General features: G+C 44.2%; 1 protein-coding gene across 1 annotated transcript; it reads right to left on the bottom strand.

Moving 5' to 3' along the window:
* Nucleotides 1-930: 930 nt before the first annotated feature.
* On the bottom strand, nt 931-5,410 carry LOC123107114 (uncharacterized). Its single transcript, XM_044529117.1, has 3 exons — nt 4,175-5,410; nt 2,806-2,901; nt 931-1,268 (listed from the first exon to the last, which is right to left on the bottom strand). The coding sequence occupies exons 1-2, from the start codon at nt 5,346-5,348 to the stop codon at nt 2,849-2,851; spliced, it is 1,227 nt and encodes a 408-aa protein (XP_044385052.1). The 5' UTR covers nt 5,349-5,410; the 3' UTR covers nt 931-1,268; nt 2,806-2,848.
* Between the last annotated feature and the right edge of the window lie 12,523 nt (nt 5,411-17,933).

The following is a 17,933-nucleotide window of genomic DNA, read 5'->3' as shown; positions in this document are numbered from 1 at the left end:
CAACCAAAGCATAGAGGAGGTTCTGCCTTAGCGTGGTCTCCCGATGTCTATCCAGGCCAGACGCTGAACCCGTGTCTCCGGCAGCATCAGTATGAGGGCTTCTAACCAGCGCCTTAAGCGCCATTTAGGCCAACTGGCGCTCGCGCGCGCGTGCTGGCCGGCCCAGCTATGCCTGCTGGATTCACAAGTGGACCTTTGATGGGTTGCCAGATGGATCAGTTGACCGGCAGACAGGTGGACCTTTTCACCATTGACTAGTTGACTGGTTGACCGATGACTCTTGATTTTTGAAAAATTCGTAAATGGAAGATAAATCAAAATTTGAAAATAATTGTGGATTTGAAAATAGTTAAAAAAATTCAAAAAGTTCACATATATAAAAAAAATCAAAATTCCTAAAAACGTTCATGGATTTTGAAAAAAGTTAAGGGATTTTGAGAAAAAAAGAAAAAGGAAGAAAAATACGAAGAAAAAAATGATGGAAAATTGATTTTTTTTAAAAAAATATTTATGAATTTGAAAAATGTATGAAAATTTAAGAAAAGCTCACGATTTTGAAAAAAACGAATTTTGAAGAAGAGTGAAAAAATTGAAAAAAAAGAAAACCTGGAAAAAAGCAGGGAAACCACTCTAGAAAAAACCGGTGAGAAAAAATAAGGTGTTAAATGGGCCGAGCCCAAGGGGGTTTTGGGGGGGGGGGGGGGGGGGGGGGGGGGGGGCGGTTTGCCCAAACACCTCATATAACCAGCGCATAAGGCGCTGAATATTGGTTTAATGAAGGACGTGTATTTCTCCGCTTAACATTTTAGGGCTGAGCAGTTTACAGGGCTTAAACTTGGCTTAATGGAGGGAGCGTATTTCTCAGATGACAGTGAACAAATGACACGCGTGGCCTGACAACTGGCAACACAGAGCAGACTATCTTGTATCTTCAGTTCAGAAGCCAACTCAACCAATACTCTAGTAGCCGCATCTCATCATCAAAGAAAAGGAGGAAGGAAAGCAGCACCAGGCAGGCAGTTACAGTTCAACATCCAACACTCATTAGCCAGGACCCGATAAAAGTTTCAGCATAATAATAGACGCTAGTCAGCACCTTAGGCGATTAAATTCCTACGAGCCCACTATCTGCACAGTTCAGTTCACCGGTGCGCGCTACGAGTAGTACGAAGAGGGACACGCCAAATGATCACAGCCAAACAAGCCATTTCTGCATCTCGGCCACACGGAACAGAAGAGCCTACGCCCATCTCTGCACCCCTTGCTACCTGCGGAGCATTAATCATTTATTAGTACTTCGTTCAGCCCCCCATTGATCTAGACTAGAATTGACTTATGTAAGTGTTCCACTTATAGCAATTTATATTGCCTTCATTCAAAATATGAGATTTATTTGGATGGAACTGCTCCTTGTTCAGTCATGATTCACTCCACTTGTGACTGCCATGTACAACAGATTACATTGTAATACGTACGTTTAACTAAAGAGTCAAGAATAGCAGATACCATATCAATTCAGAGGTGATATATAGGGGTTGGTAAATTCCTAAAGTCAAGAATAGGCCTTTGTTCTTCAAGTCCGTTGATAAGGTTGACGACTAAGTTCCAATTTGCAATAGCGATGAGAGTCGGGAAAGATTTCTGCTCCAGATTTGAAAGGCTCCTTTAATTGAACTAAAACCACGACACTTATTTTGGAATGGAGGGAGTAGAAAATGTAAGAGATGTGCCTCTGCCGTCTCAGTGTTTCAAAGGGAGACTCCAAGCTTGTCGGAATAACTCTGTGAAGCCTGGGTGGTCAACCCAAAAGTTCTCGAGGTGGAAGACCTTTGATTTAGGTACTTTGGTCTGAATGGAGAGAGCATAAGGGATGTATTCAAGGTGAATCTTGGAAGAGGTTTAACAAAGGTATTAGGGAAGACCATAGTCAAGGCAGCCAAGGTAAAAACAAAAACTATGTGTTCAGATTTATTATTCTCTTATGAAAAAATGTAAAGATAAAACCTTAACGTAGTATAGTAAACAGTTCTCACTTTGGATTTAGAAATCTGATATGTAAATTTTAGTTACAAACTGATGGTGAAAAACTACAGTGAGAATATTATAAGTTTGATACTATCTCAAAATTGTATTTGCAAGATTTAGCTGTAATGTTTTGCATGCTTTCAATCTCAAATACTCCCTCCGTTCCCTAATATAAGACCTTTTAGCTTTTTCTTGATTCGTATGTATCTAGACACATTTTAGTATGTATGTTCACTCATTTTAGTATGTACTCCCTCCGTCCGAAAAAGCTTGTCTCTCAAATGGATGTATCTAGCACTAACTTGGTGCTAGATACATCCATTTGAGGGACAAGCTTTTCCGGACGGAGGGAGTATGTAGTCAATATTTTGAAATAGTTAAAAGGTCTTATATTAAGGAACGGAGGGAGTAATTAGTGAGGATGAGAAAAAAATAAACTATAGAGTTACTGAAAACAACCAGATGTATCAAGTAAGATTATTAAAAAATTGCAACCAAGCACTCGGCATTACAACAATCCCAGTGAAAGCAATGTGAAATGGCAATTTATATAGGTCCGAGTTTTAAAAAAAAAGTTCAAAACCAAATGCTCAGTATTGTTGGGCATCAATTACTTGTGTGCAGGGGACAACTTAAAATCACACTTGGATCTCATCGATTTGTAGCCACAAAAATAGCAAATGCAATGTTGCAACCCGTAAAAGTAAACAGAAATTATCAATGAAGCAGAAGAAAGGGGAATATTTCATTGTGCTACTATTTAAAGATAAGCTTACTTACTCTATTAATACATCACAATAGCATATCCATCTGACCAATCATCTTAGGTATTGTGCAAAAGTTTAGCTCCATCATGTCCACCACCAATGCCCGTGCCTACAAGGGGGCATTCCAACCATTATGTATCTCGTCTTGAGAAACATCTGCACTGCAGCTATGCACTAATAGTACCATTCCTATCAGATTAAGTAGATACGAGGGGAAATCGATGAGATATTCGGATAAGCACACATATATAATTTGAGGAAAATAACTCAGTTTTAATAATATCATGACGATGAGTAGATAAACATATACCCATCTACTATCAAATAAAGAGAATATTCTCAAAAAAGAATTTACTAACTAGTGTCATAAAAATGAAGAATATGCGCACTCAGACTATTAGCTGACCTGACCTGAAGGGGCAAGTTACCTAAAATTATACTTAAGCTCGCTCCATGCCATATCGGATAAAATAAAATATAGCCATGCTGATAAACTCTAGCAATAAAAAGGATCATGACTATTCATATGTTCAAATACATTTAACCGGCAAAGATGAAATAAACTCAAATTATTATTTTTCTAACTTGCCACTGGCAGAACAAATGTTTTTCAAGTATCAAACCAAGTCATTATTGTGGATTTAAGATTCGTAAGACCAGTGATAACAATATTGAATGAATGAAAGCTTCATAATGTGCCAACTAATCTACCTATTCGACATCTCACTTGGTGCAAGCTGTTTTTTTTGTCATGTAGTTGTCTCAATTTCCAAACGTTATGTATCTCATCTTGAGAAGCATCTGCTCTGTAGCTATGCATTAATACTAACGTTATACAATTCTTGAATATGCCAATAGGCAGCCAACAATAAAATTTAGTTCAATTATTATACAAAAACTGCTTATCTCTTTGTCATTGTTTCATTCTAGGATGACAACAGAGTAAACAGATAATGAATTTCACACCTCTGATTCAAACCATATAAGTCCATAATAGAGTATGAGAACAACAAAGAAAAACATTGCTACATTTTATCTAATTTTTTGACAAAGGAGGTGCACAACTGGTTTCAACTAAGGGAACTAAAAATCACGATATAGTAAAATCACCTCTCCAGAAAATCAGAACTGGCTAGCTACCACTAAAAGTTGTTTTTTCCAAATCATAACCGTTACATAGAACACCACCACACAAACATCCAAAAAGAAACACTAGAACAAAATCGCTATATGTTGAGAAAAGATCATCAAGTAGCAAAAGAAACAATTCATATGGCACCTAAAATTATTAGCTTAGAGCGGAAGGATGTGAAAATAGAATTCGATCAACCAATTACAAATAATATCTAGATTTTTGTTATACCCACAATGTAAAGGCATACCTGCAGCATAGGCACTTTCAAATGGATAATAGCGAGCCAACATGTGTATTTTGGACACTTTCTTGAACTGCAGTGACTCAAGCTGGACTGTGAAGTTGTGGATATGTGTCCACAGGAAAACCACATTATTGTATTCAGCAAACCCTTGTATACCTGGGAATGGGAAATCGTTATCTTCCACTTCTGAGCACTCCTCTTCTGAGTTCTCTTCCTCTTCTAGACCCAGGGGGAGTAGCTTGTCCAGTTCAACGGTTCTTCCCAGCACCCATGATGCAACACCATCAGAAGCGGTCTCCATCTTCCATAACTGGGCGCTGAATTTAAACAGAAAGAGAATACCAAGGCCACCGCCCTCTGCCCGCATAACCTGGAATTTGCCCTGTTTTTCCTTGGCAATATCGACTGGCACCGGTTTCACAGCTAGGATCTGCATCTCCAAATCAAACTCAACTATGCCATCCACTCTGCCAGTCGATATGTCCACGAACAACCAGTAAAGGGAATGCCCAACTAGCACACTCAGAGTAAAGCCCATACAATTCTTGCTGGGAAGTCTGGATGGATATGGTGTTGAGATGCGATCACCCCATGCGCCAGTCTCCGACGAGTAAACGCGGGCGATGACCTGTCTATGCTGAAGCTCGTCTGTCTCTGCGCTTACCAAGACCACTTGGAAGTGTTGGATCTCTCCGGCGGCGCGATACACCGCCCCACCGATAAAGGTCTTCTTCTCATCGAACCCTGGGGGAACGGCTACGCGGTGCTGGGCGACGTTGAAGGGGTCCCACACCAGGAGCTGGTTCCCTGTTCCGTGGAAGTGGAGTAGGAGGCCATGGCGGGATCCAAGATTCCTGAACATGCCGCCGGTGTCGATGCGCACGGAGAAGTAGCCATCCGGGACACGATTGGGGGGATCCATGGTAGGATGGAAACGGAAGCCCTCGAAGAAACCAAGGAGAGGAGGGTTGTGGCGGTGGTGGAGGCGGAAGCGGCGAGAGAAGCCGGGGTCGGAGACGAGGCCGAGCCAGCGCTTGGAGACGAGGGAGGCGCGAGGGAGGGAGGACGGGTCTGGCGGGAGGCGGAGGAGTATCTCGGAGAGCAGGTTGTCGTCCTCCAGCGGCGGCACCGGCGCGGGCGGCGGCGGCGGCGAGCATGGGCGGCGGCGGCGGCTCATCTCGTCACAGCTGATGCGGGGAGGTGGTGGGGTCGAAGCAGCAGCAGCCCACAATGTGGAGTGACACTCCTTTCTTTGTCAATCCGGAGAGAGAAGAGACGGCCCACGAGAGCTCAAGTAAAAGAAAGCCCACTACACACAACCAGAACGCATAAACGAAGATTTTTTGCCCTTTTGATTGATTTTCACAATTTCTCAAAAAAAAAAAGAGAGATTGATTTTCAGAAGCTAGCCGTATGTGCACAGAACCAACAAAAATAGTAAAAGGTTTTCAGTTTTAAAATAAGAAAAACTCCTACAAGATTCAACGGTCAGCCAACAAGATTTAGGCCACCCGAGAACGGCATGGCCACGACAAAACAAAGTCCACACATCAAAACAAGAAAATTCAGCCGCCCCTAATGTGATCGCCATCACCCCACCCCCTCACGGCATAGCGACCCTAACTTCATGACAGACAAACACATACGTGCTTTATGTAGTGGTTGGCCTTCCTATTTTCATGCCCTCTTTAGTCGAAGAGCTAAGTATGCATAGGAATCAAACAAACTTGCATGAAGGACATGAAGAGCACATGAGATCATAATATATATCAATACCCTCTTTTTTTTGAATTTTCTTATTATCCTTTCGTTTTCTTATCAGAATATAAAGAAGATATAGAATATATTCATATGTGTGTGTATATTTATCTAAATTCTAGATTTATAGATAATGTAATCCTTCTAAAAAACATATCCTTATTTTGAAGATGAACTTAGAAGAAAAGATGTGGATGGCTTGCGTCGATCTAATCCATTGTGACCTATCATCGCCTGAACGATGCTACCACGTCTCCGACTCCACCGTGATGCAATGAAAACAGATCACAGGAACCCATGGACACGTTGCGGAGCCCACTACCAAGCCCTTGGCGCGACCTAAGTGTCACATGCTACCATTTTATTTCTACACAAGCCATCACACCTTAACCCAAGTTAGATATATATGGCTTGATTCATAGACTAGATCTAGAAAATTGGATGGGCGATGTCCTCACCGTACCTGTTTAACCAATTAGGCTAGAACATGAGGGATGGGGCTCCAAATTCGTGTCAACATGGCTCATGATACCATGATGTTGTAGTGCATGGGCCAAAGTGCCCCAATTTGTCCGGATGTTCACAAATTGGAGGTGGCTACGAAGAGGAACGCGAAGAACACGAAGAACACGAGGGGAAATCACAAGAGAAACACTCAAGAACAAGTCGAATCACACATCCACTAGACAATCACACACACAAGATCCACAAGGTACATGAACAATCAAAGGAAAAGATACAAGGTAGAGTTCGTCCCAAATCCAATGGAGATGAGGTCTTGATGATCTAGATAGATCCTTCCCTAGAAGGGGTCTTGAATCCCTAAGTATCTTCTCCAATGAAGGTCTTGAACTCCAATGGAGTGTCCCTCTCTCAAGAGGAATCCCACAAGGGGAGGTACATGAGCTAAGCTCCAATGTCTAGATATATTCTTAGCTATCCTACAAATGAGGTGGAGGAGGAGTATATATAGGTCCAAGACATGAAGGGGTAAGTAGGGGCATAATAGGGACTACATGGGCAAAGCCCAACAGTTGCACGCAGGAGGCCCCGTGCGCACGAGGTAAGTAGAGCCCTTGCGCACGGGGTATCCAGAGACTTAGGGACTTAGCCCGTGCACACGGGGTCCAAAGGCCCATGCGCCCGGGGTATCCAGAGGCTCGCAGCATGTCGCCTTCTCGTGGACACCCGTCGATGCTGGTGGAACTTAGCTTTCTTCTCAACAGTTCCTTCTCCGCTGCCAAGCTTCCCTCTTGGATGGTGTTGTTGTTCTCTTGAGTTTGGACTCCTCCTATATGAATGTGTAGCTCCGCTCACACCTATGTATTCACATGAGAGAGGGGTCAAGTAGTATACCATCCTCGAAGGGCACAGATGTACATGTGTAAATGAGATGATTCACCTTTATGCATGTGAAGTAGATGTGTGATAACCCACAAGTATAGGGGATCACAACAGTTTTCGAGGGTAGAGTATTCAACCCAAATTTATAGATTCGACACAAGGGGAGACAAAGAATTTTTGAAGGTATTAGCAGCAGAGTTGTCAATTCAACCACACCTGGAGATTAATTATGTGCAGCAAGTAATCAATAGCAAATTAATATGATAGTTTTGATAGTAGTAACATAAGCAATGGTAACGGTAACAGTGATAGCAGTATTTTTGTAGCAAGTGTAACAGTGATGATAGCAGTAGTAACTTAGCAAAAACAATATAAGATAAATTCATGGGCATTGGATCGGTGACTTGTTGGATGATATTCATCATGAGATAGTTATAACCTAGGGCGATATGGCACTAGCCCCAGTTCGTCAATATAATGTAGGCATGTATTCCGTAAATAGTCATACGTGCTTATGGAAAGAACTTGCATGACATCTTTTGTCCTACCCTCCCGTGGCAGCGGGGTCCATATTGAAAACTAAGGGATATTAAGGCCTCCTTTTAATAGAGAACGGAAACAAAGCATTGACACATAGTGAATACATGAACTCCTCAAACTATGGTAATCACCGGGTGTTGTCCCGACTACTGTCACTCTGGGGGTGCCGGATCATAACATGTAGTAGGTGACTATAACTTGCAAGATCGGATCTAAAACATGGATATAATGATGAAAACATAAACGGTTCAGATCTGAGTTCATGGCACACGGGCCCAAAGTGACAAGCATTAAGCATGGCAAAGTCATAGCGACATCAATCTTAGAACATAGTGGATACTAGGGATCAAGCCTAACAAAACCAACTCGATTACATGATGAATCTCATCCAACTCCTCACCGACCAGCGAACCTATGAAGGAATTACTCACTCCTAGTGGGGAGCATCATGGAATTGTCGATGGAGAAGGGTTGGTGATGATGAAGAACGAAGACCCCCCTCTCCGGAGCCCCAAACGGACTCCAGAACTGGCCTCCCGATGAAGAACAGGAGGTGACGGTCGCTCCACCTCGTGGATCGCGATAATTCTTTCTTCCTTTTTTCTGGAAAATAGGATTTTATAGCGTCGGTTTCAGGGTCTGCAGGGCCACCAGGTGGGGACAACCCACCTGGGCGCGCCAGCAGAGGGGGGCGTGCCCTGGTGGGTTGTGCCCACCCAGGTGCCCCTCTCTAGTGGGTCTTGGCTCTAGAAATTCTCTTTATTGGTATAAAAATTCCTTGCAAAGTTTCATTCCATTCGGAGAACTTTTATTTCTGCACAAAAACAACACCATGGTAGTTCTGCTGAAAACAGCGTCAGTCCGGGGTTAGTTTCATTCAAATCATGCAAATTAGAGTCCAATACAAGAGGAAAAACGTTAAGAAAAGTAGATACGTTGGAGACGTATCAATTCCCCCAAGCTTAAACCTTTGCTTGACCTCAAGCAATTCAGTTGATAAACTGAAAGTGAAAAAGAAAAACTTTTACGAACTCTTTTGCTCTTGTTTGCATAAATAAGATTAAACAGCACCCAGGTTTTCAGCTAATATTATAACTAACCATGCCGACAATAACTCTTAAAGATTATATTAACTCATATCAATGACATAATCAGCTAGCGACCAATAATAAGATATCTCAAACAGCAACACATTATCAAAACAACCATGATATAATATGACAATAGTGGTATCTCGCTAGCCCTTTCTGAGATCGTAAAACATAAATGCAGAGCACCTCCAAGGTTCAAGCAGTGACTAAACATTGTAATTCATGGTAGAAAATATCCAGTCATGATGCATCCAACATTAGCTACACACAATGCATAAGTCATGACAGTTGTGCTCTCAGGTTCTGGCGCTTGTTTTAGAAGGTGATGACACAACATAAAAGTAAATAGATAGTCCCTTCGCAGAGGGAAACAGTTTGCAGAGGTGCCAGAGCTCAAGTTTTTAAAACAAAGGTAAATGATATTTAATTACAAAAAAAGATATTTTGAGACATGCATCCTTCTCATTTACTTCATGACCATCAGTTATCAACATCTTCCATGCTAAGCGAGCTAGTGGCGGTTCCCAAGCAATAAAAAGTAAATGTTTTGACTCCATTAGGAGTTTTTGTTTGATTATTTGAGAGATCATTTCTTTTGCAATTTGGGACTGGGCATCCCTATTACCGCCCTTTTCTTGTGCGATGGCGAGTGAATAAACACTCAACCTGAGAATAACCCGCTTAGCATGGAAGATAATGACCATCTACTGTCGTTCCATGAACAATCCAGGCACACAAAAAGGATATTTGTTAGAAGTTTTTAGAGGTGGCACATGTAAATTTACTTAGGACGGCAGGATAATACCGCATATAGGTAGGTATGGTGGACTCATCTAAATAACTTTGGGTTCAAGGTTTTTGATGTACAAGAAGAATTCCCACTTAGTACAGGCGAAGGCTAGCAATTAGATTGAGAAGCGGCCAGTTAGAGAGCAACAACAGTCATAACCATGCATTATGCATAAGTAACATTGGACATTGCAAACATGTTTAATTATAACGGGCTGAATCATGGATACTAGGTTAAACATATTTACACAAACAAAACAAGTTAAGTTCATACCCGTTTCTCTCTGCCACGGCCAGTTCATCGGATGTTGTCATTATTGCCTTTCAGTTGCACGACCGAACGATGTGAAAATAATAATAGTGCAAGAGTGCCGTGGACTAAGCTGGAATCTGCAAACATTTTATTCAACAAGAGAAGACAAGGTAAAATGGCTCTTTATTACATTAACATTTATTCATATGAGAGCCACTCAACATTTTCATCGTGGTCTTCTCCTCGGTACGACTCGAATAAAAAGAAAAGAAATTCAGATAAACACACTGAAATATTTTTGGAGTTTTTGGTTTCTTGAACAAACAAATAAAAGAGAAAAGCAAAAACAAGGAAATATGCCCTAGAGGCAATAATAAAGTTGTTATTTATATTTCCTTATGTCATGATAAATGGTTATTATTCATGCTAGAATTATATTAACCGGAAACTTAGTACATGTGTGAATACATAGACAAACAGAGTGTCACTAGTATGCCTCTACTTGACTAGCTCATTGAATCAAAGATGGTTAAGTTTCCTAGTCATAGACATGAGTTTTCATTTGATTAATGGGATCATATCGTTAGAGAATGATGTGATTGACTTGACCCATTCCGTTAGCTTAGCACTTGATCGTTTAGTTTATTTTCTATTGCTTTCTTCATGACTTATACATGTTCCTATGACTATGAAATTATGCAACTCCCGAATACCAAAGGAACACTTAGTGTGCTATCAAACGTCACAATGTAACTGGGTGATTATAAAGATGATCTATAGGTGTCTCCGCTGATGTTTGTTGAGTTGGCATAGATCGAGATTAGGATTCACTACTAGGGAAAACCTTATACATAGAAATTTAGCAACAACGCGGTTCAAAAAAGGGCGCTAGTGCTAGATAGCAGCAGCGTTCAGAAAAAACTGCGCTGCAGATACAATTGTAGCAGTAGCGCGTGTGGCCGTAAAAGCGCTACTACTAATATTCCCATTGGTGGAACGATAGGCTACGCATAGCAGTAGCGGGCTTGGAGGAAGCGCGCTTCCGCTAGGGCATGAATAGCAGCGCGTTTCCTAAGAAAAGCGCTACTGCTAATGGAAATAAAATAAAATGAAAAACAAATAGAAAAGTAAATGAAAATGAAAGAAACAGAAAAAGGAGAAAGAAAAAAAATAAAATGTAAAGCAAAATAAATGAAAAAGCGAAAAAACAGAGAAAGGCATAGATGTAGCGTGTGTTTGTAAGAGGCGCTATAGCTAACGTAGCTACAGCGCGTTTCCTAGACCCCCGCTATAGAAACAGAAAAGAAAATAAAAAAAGGAAGAAAATTACATAGCTATAGCAGTAGCACGTTTTGTAAAAAGTGCTATAGCTACCTTAGCTATAGCGCGTTTTGCGAAACGCGCTACCGCTAATTTTGACTTAACCAAAAAATCGTTTCCCCCCGGCCACCACTTGTCCCCCAAATCTCTCGACCCACCCCGCTGCCATCTTCCCGATTCGCCATCGCCCCACTTCGCCGCCATCTCCTGCCGACGTCGACGCCCCCGGAGCCACCAGAGTCGTGCGCCGTCGACGCCACCGGAGCCGCCCCCAACGCCACAGAGCCGCGCGGCCTCATCAACGCCACTGGAGCCGCCGTCGACGCCACCGGATCCTCCCTCGCCACAACTGCCTCCCTCGCCGTCACCGGAGACGCCCCTGCCTCCCTCGCCATCCCTGCCTCCCTCGCCACCACCAAAGCTATCCTCTGTAAGCCCCCACCCCTCCTCTCTCTCTCATGCATAGGTTAGCTAGTTTAATTATGTTAATTATCTAGGTTAGGGCAAAAATTTAGTTAGGGCTTTGACATAGAAGTAGTTAGGTTAACTATTCTAATTAGGTTAATTATCTAGGTTAGTGCAAAAATTTAGTTAGGGCTTTGACAGAGAACTAGTCAGGTTAACTAGTTTAATTAGGTTAATTATCTAGGTTATTTAGGCAAGTTTTATTTTAAAGATGATCCCTTCCTAGACTTCTATTGTTGATTATATCTTTTCATTGAAGTGGTCATGTTATATCTTTTCATTGAAGTGGTTCGATTGTGCCCAAGTGGCTTTGTTGTTTCAATGAAGCCGAGTGGCCTATATATGTTTTGCCAGAATGTTGATTCATTTCCATTCCAGCAAATTTCAGGTTCTCGATTTGTCCACTTTTTAGCAAAGGTCATGCCGAAATTTTCCGTGAATTTCGGCATGACTTGTGCTACAAACTAGGACATATCGAGTGCCCGGGATTTGCCGCACCAGGAAGGAGTCAACGTTCCTGCAAAACAATAGGCCTTCTTTTGTGTCATTATTCATTTTATTAGGTCTAGAATTAATTGACTAGATTTAATCATAGGAAACATGGCTAGCAACGATGAAGGACAGGGTTCTGGTAAACATGGCTAGATTTAGGTCGAAGAACATTCACAAAAAGGATTACACCCACATCAAGGATGTTCTCTACAGTGCTATGGTTTACTACCAAGCAAGGGGTGGAGAGGTCAGGGACAAGAAGAGAAGGGGCAGCAGGGTCGCCTTCAGCCATAAGACTGACTTCTGCTGCATCCAGCAACCAAACGATTCTCTTAATGATGGATTCTATGTCCTACACCACATGCTGGAGTACAGACGGGATCACCAGAACCTTCGCATGTCACCTAGATCCAGCGATGCCCATAGTCTGCAATGGGCAAAGGACATAGGAGATATCGAGGATCATCGACTTTGAGCTGAGTTCTATAACATCCAGCACGAACTTGCCCAAATCATCATGAAGGAGGTCGTCGGAAAAACAGGGATGTTCTATGGAGAAGGACAAATGTCACGGGAAGACGTCCAAACATGGATAGCCTCTCAGCGTTTCGACATGAAGCCTTTCACTAAGCTCGAGGACTATCTCCCTGACATGGATGGATGGCACGACATGGTGGAGTGATTGTCGATATATGACAATGTGTCCATTTAGTCCATACTTTCTGTATGACAAAACTTTGAGTTATGCACGGTGAAACTTTATTTGTGATGTAATTAAACTGTCCTCCTCCTCGACTAGCGAAAATCACTCTAGTTAGGGCATTTTGGGTACGATGAACTTTGTTATTTATGCTTATGATATGTTGTTTCTATTTTTGCCAAGTCTGTCTCTTTCTGTTGCTCAACTATATATGTTGCATATCATCGACTCATGTGACGATGCAGGTGCATAGATCATAGATGGCGAAAAAGTGCTACGCCAGGAGTATATATACGACGAGTGGCCGGAGTGTCAGGCTCAGGTGTACCGGTTTCCAGTTTTCAAGCGACAGGGAGTAGTTAGGTTAGGTTCACGCTAATGTGTGAGAGAGATACGAACTCATGTACTCAAAGTGATAGCTCTTCTCGCGTATATCATTGTTTAGATGGATGACGATGTATTTGCAAGTAATCGAGACTTGTATCGCTATTTTCGAGATGATGACGAGAGACCACTTTGTGTTGGATGATGATTATGATGATGACATGATTTGATGAGACTAATTGTATGTATATGCTATGATTACATTTTGTATGTGTATGATATGCTAAAGATTATTGTATAAAGCCTAATCAAATACAAAACAAATATGTAGGGAAAAAACTAATAAAACTAGTAGTAGCGAGGGGGGGGGGGAAATTTAGCAGTAGCGCCTCCTTGTAAAAAGCGCTGCAGATAATATCAGCAGCGCCCTTTCCTAAAGAGCGCTACAGCTATTCATGTATAGCAATAGCGTGGGACAATAGGCGCTACTGCTATAAGTTAGCTGTAGTGCCTTATTAGTAGCGCCGGTCCCCACGCTACTGAGAGGCCTAAAACCCACGTTGCTGCTAGGCTTTTCCCTAGTAGTGATTTGTCACTCCGAGTATCGGAGAGGTATCTCTGGGCCCTCTCGGTAATGCACATCACTATAAGCCTTGCAAGCTATGTGACTAATAAGTTAGTTGCGGGATGATGCATTACGGAACGAGTAAAGAGACTTTCCGGTAACGAGATTGAACTAGGTATTGAGATACCGACGACCGAATCTCGGGCAAGTAACATACCGATGACAAAGGGAACAACGTATGTTGTTATGCGGTTTGACCGATAAAGATCTTCATAGAATATGTAGGAACCAATATGAGCATCCAGGTTCCGCTATTGGTTATTGACCGGAGATGAGTCTCGGTCATGTCTACATAGTTCTCGAACCCGTAGGGTCCGCACGCTTAACATTCGGTGACGATCGATATTATGTGTTTATGTGTTTTGATGTACCAAAGGTTGTTCGGAGTCCCGGATTTCATAGTATACATGACGAGGAGTCTCGAAATGGCCGAGACATAAAGATCAATATATTGGATGGCTATGTTTGGACATGGAATGGTTCCGGGTGAGTTCGGGCATTTACCGGAGTATCGGGAGGTTACGGGAACCCCCCGGGAAGTATTATATGGGCCTTATTGGGCCATAGTGGAAGAGAGGAGAAGGGAGCCTAGGAGGGGGCGCGCCCACCTCAAGCCCAATCCGAGTTGGGTGCCCCCCCTTTCCTCCCCCCTCTCTCCCCCTTCCTTCCTCTCCTAATCCAACTAGGGAAGGGGGGAATCCTACTCCCGGTGGGAGTAGGACTCCCCTTGGGCATGCCATAGAGGGCCGGCCCTCCCCCTCCTCCACTCCTTTATATACGGGGGAGGGGGCACCCCATGGACACACAAGTTGACAGTTGTATTAGCCGTGTGCGGTGGGCCCCTCCACAGATTCCACCTCGGTCATATCGTTGTAGTGCTTAGGCGAAGCCCTGCGTCGGTAACTTCATCATCACCGTCATCACGCCGTCATGCTGACAAAGCTCTCCCTCGACACTCAGCTGGATCGAGAGTTCGTGGGACATCACCGAGCCGAACGTGTGTAGATCGCGGAGGTGCCGTACTTTAGGTACTAGGATCGGTCGGATCGTGAAGACGTACGACTACATCAACCGCGTTGTCATAATGCTTCCGCTTTCGGTCTACGTGGGTACGTGGACAACACTCTCCCCTCTTGTTGCTATGCATCACCTAGATGGATCTTGCGTGTGCGTAGGAATTTTTTTGAAATTACTTGTCACATCCCTAGTTGGATTAACCAGAGGTGTTGCACCTTTTTCCATGTCATATTTGGGCTCTGGATTAAATCATATGCTATTTGCAATTGGGCATTTAAATGCTATATAATATTTTAAATGCTCACTTAATTCTGAACTTAAGTGAGGGCTGTTGGGAATATTCCAAATAGAGCCCACAATTATCTTCAGGACTTTTGAAAATGTTTTTGTATTTTAAATAAAGCCCAGAAGTAACAGAAAAATAGAAAACAGAAAACAATTTAGAGAGAGAGAGAGAACACCTACCTGGGCCACTTACCTGGCCGGCCCACCTGGCAGGCCCAGCACTGTGCTGGCCCATGCCAGCCAGCTGCTTCTTCCTCGCCAGGCAGGCACAGAGGTGACACCGGCGAGCACAAGCTCGCCACGACGCCACCTGCTTGCCGCCCACGCCCCTGGACACCTAGGTGATCTCCATGTCGCCGCCCCGACCCCGTGGACACCTCATTCGCCCCCTGCCTCTCTCCCTCGCTCTCTCGCGCGACGCCCGAGGACCACCGTCGTCGTCGTTCGCCTTTGCCGCGTCCACCAGCATCCCCATGCCAAGCCAGCTAGTCCACGAGCTCCGCCTCATCTGCCTCTTCCTCCTCGACGATTGTCCCGGCCTCAGACGCACGGCTTCATCGTCACCATCGCCGTTTCCATCGCCGGCCACCGAAGCCCATCGCCGCCGATTCGGGAGCTACCGGACGTCCCCGACCTCGCCCTCGCGCTCGTTGGACTCGCTGTGAGCACCTGCATCTAACCCCCCTAACCCCGCTGCCTCTTGCTCGCCGTAGCCATCGCCCCCTTGCTGCCCACAGCACGCCGCCGGCCGAGCTCGCCGTCGACGCAGCTCCGGTGACCATTTGGTCACCCCGGCGACTCCAACACGCTCGTAGCACACCGTAGAGCAGCCCCAGCGCATTAGTTGGCTCGCTTGCGAGCTGCAACACCGAACTCGCAACTCACCCGAACGTCGGCCGCCGCTTTCGTGCTCGCCGCCATTGGCTCCGGCCACCATAGGCCCGGCCTCCACCACCACTAGACGCGCGCCTGCAAGAGCTCTCCAACGAGCCCAAGAACGGCCTCGTCCGTGCCCTGTGGGCGTACTCCGAGCCGCGCCGCCGTCTCGGGTCTCGCCGGCGTCGAGTCGCCGGTGGGTTTGACCCCGCCGGCCTGGGTTTGACCCACTTTGACCCCGGTCGGGCCCCACCTGGGTCAATGACATGTGGGGCTGGCACTAGCTGGATTAGTTAGATGCTAGTTAGTGATAATCACCACTGTTAGGTGCTAATTCCCTCGCTAAACTAAACCTGAGCCACTGACATGTGGGCCCAGCCCTGCTGACATTTTTGTTAGGATTAGTTTAACCCTAATCAACTCAGTTAGCTAACTGAGTCACTAACCAGTGGGCCCCACTAGTCAGGTTTGACCTGGCGGCGCCTGTTGACCTACTGAGGTCAGCATGACCTAATGCTGACGCATTAAACATTTTCTGGAATTAAAATAAATCAGAAATGATTTATAAATTTCAGAAATTGATCTAAACTTCTAAAATTCATAGAAATTTAACCGTAACTCAGAATGAAATAATTTATATATGAAAAATGATCAGAAAAATCCAATCTATCCATTTGTACTGATTTCATGCATGTTAGAACAACTTATGAGTACTGTTTAGGACAAATCATATAAATGGCATTTGAATATCCACATATGGGGTTTGAATTTGAATCCTGGATTCAAACCAACTCCATTTAATCTGTTGTAGTTGCATTAGGCCAACACACTCATTATTCCATGTCATGATCATGCATCATATTGTGCATTGCATTGATTGTGTTTCTTCTTTGTTGTCGGTGCTTGTCCCCTCTCAGTAGACGTGTACCGACGATGAGATCGATGACACCGATGAAGAGCTATACTATCTTCAGAAGTGCCAGGCAAGCAAAACCCCCTTGTTCATTCCGATACAATCCCACTCTCTCGCTCCTGCTCTCTTTTACTGCATTAGGACAACAATGATTCAGCTGTTACATGCTGCGGTAGTTGAACCCCTTTCCTCTGCATGACCTGTCATTGCCACAGTAAATAGATGAAACCCACTAGCATGAGTAGGAGTTGTTTGAGCCCTGATGTGCCTACTCTTTCATGCTTGTTTGTCATGCCTGCTACTGCTTAGAGTTGAGTCAGGTCTGATTCATTGGGGATGAATTGGAGGTGTGTGAACATGTCCTACTGTGTGCGAGCTAAGTGTGTGAACACTATTTGGTAAAGGTAGCGGTGAGAGGCCATGTAGGAGTACATGGTGGGTTGTCTCATTGAAGCCGTCCTTAGGAACTGAGTTCTGTGTTTGTGATCCATGAACAGTTACTACCACACATTGGGTTCCGGTAACTCGACCCCTCTCGACTTATTAATCAACTTGATCTCTGTCCAGGAGTTGCAACTAGTTTCTGGTGTTTGTAGGTAGTGCTAGTAGTCTACCAAGTGGCACCCAGTACAGGTGGGCTTGGGACAGACTAGGCACAGTGGCCCGGTGTACCAAGTGGCACCCGGATGGTGGACTTGGGAACCCTGCACACATCGTTTGGGGCCGTGAGCGACACCCCGGCCAGATCTCCTTGCGGATGGAACCCGAATAGGTGATAAACATGGACTAGGGACTTGTGTGGTTAGTCAGGTCGTGGCCGACACCCTCGCTGGGCTTCCGGTTGAAGGTTGCCGAGTACATGTCGTGTAAACGGCGGTAAGTGGTGAGAGCGTGTGTGAAGAAGTACACCCCTGCAGGGTTAATATGATCTATTCGAATAGCCGTGTCCGCGGTAAAGGACTTCTGGGTT

The sequence above is a fragment of the Triticum aestivum genome, chromosome 1B (genome assembly GCF_018294505.1).
Source record: "Triticum aestivum cultivar Chinese Spring chromosome 1B, IWGSC CS RefSeq v2.1, whole genome shotgun sequence".
NCBI lineage: Eukaryota > Viridiplantae > Streptophyta > Magnoliopsida > Poales > Poaceae > Triticum > Triticum aestivum.
The sequence above is the reverse complement of the archived record's forward strand: the minus strand, read 5'-3'. Positions and strand labels throughout refer to the sequence as shown.

What these genes read in the sequence shown, in the direction of transcription:
- LOC123107114 (XM_044529117.1), bottom strand. Translation starts at nt 5,348, where the DNA reads ATGAGCCGCCGCCGCCGCCCATGCTCGCCGCCGCCGCCGCCCGCGCCG. An exon ending in TGAAAGTGCCTATGCTGCAG is followed by an intron (nt 2,902 to 4,174) that starts GTATGCCTTTAC and finishes GCCCCCTTGTAG; the next exon opens with GCACGGGCATTGGTGGTGGA.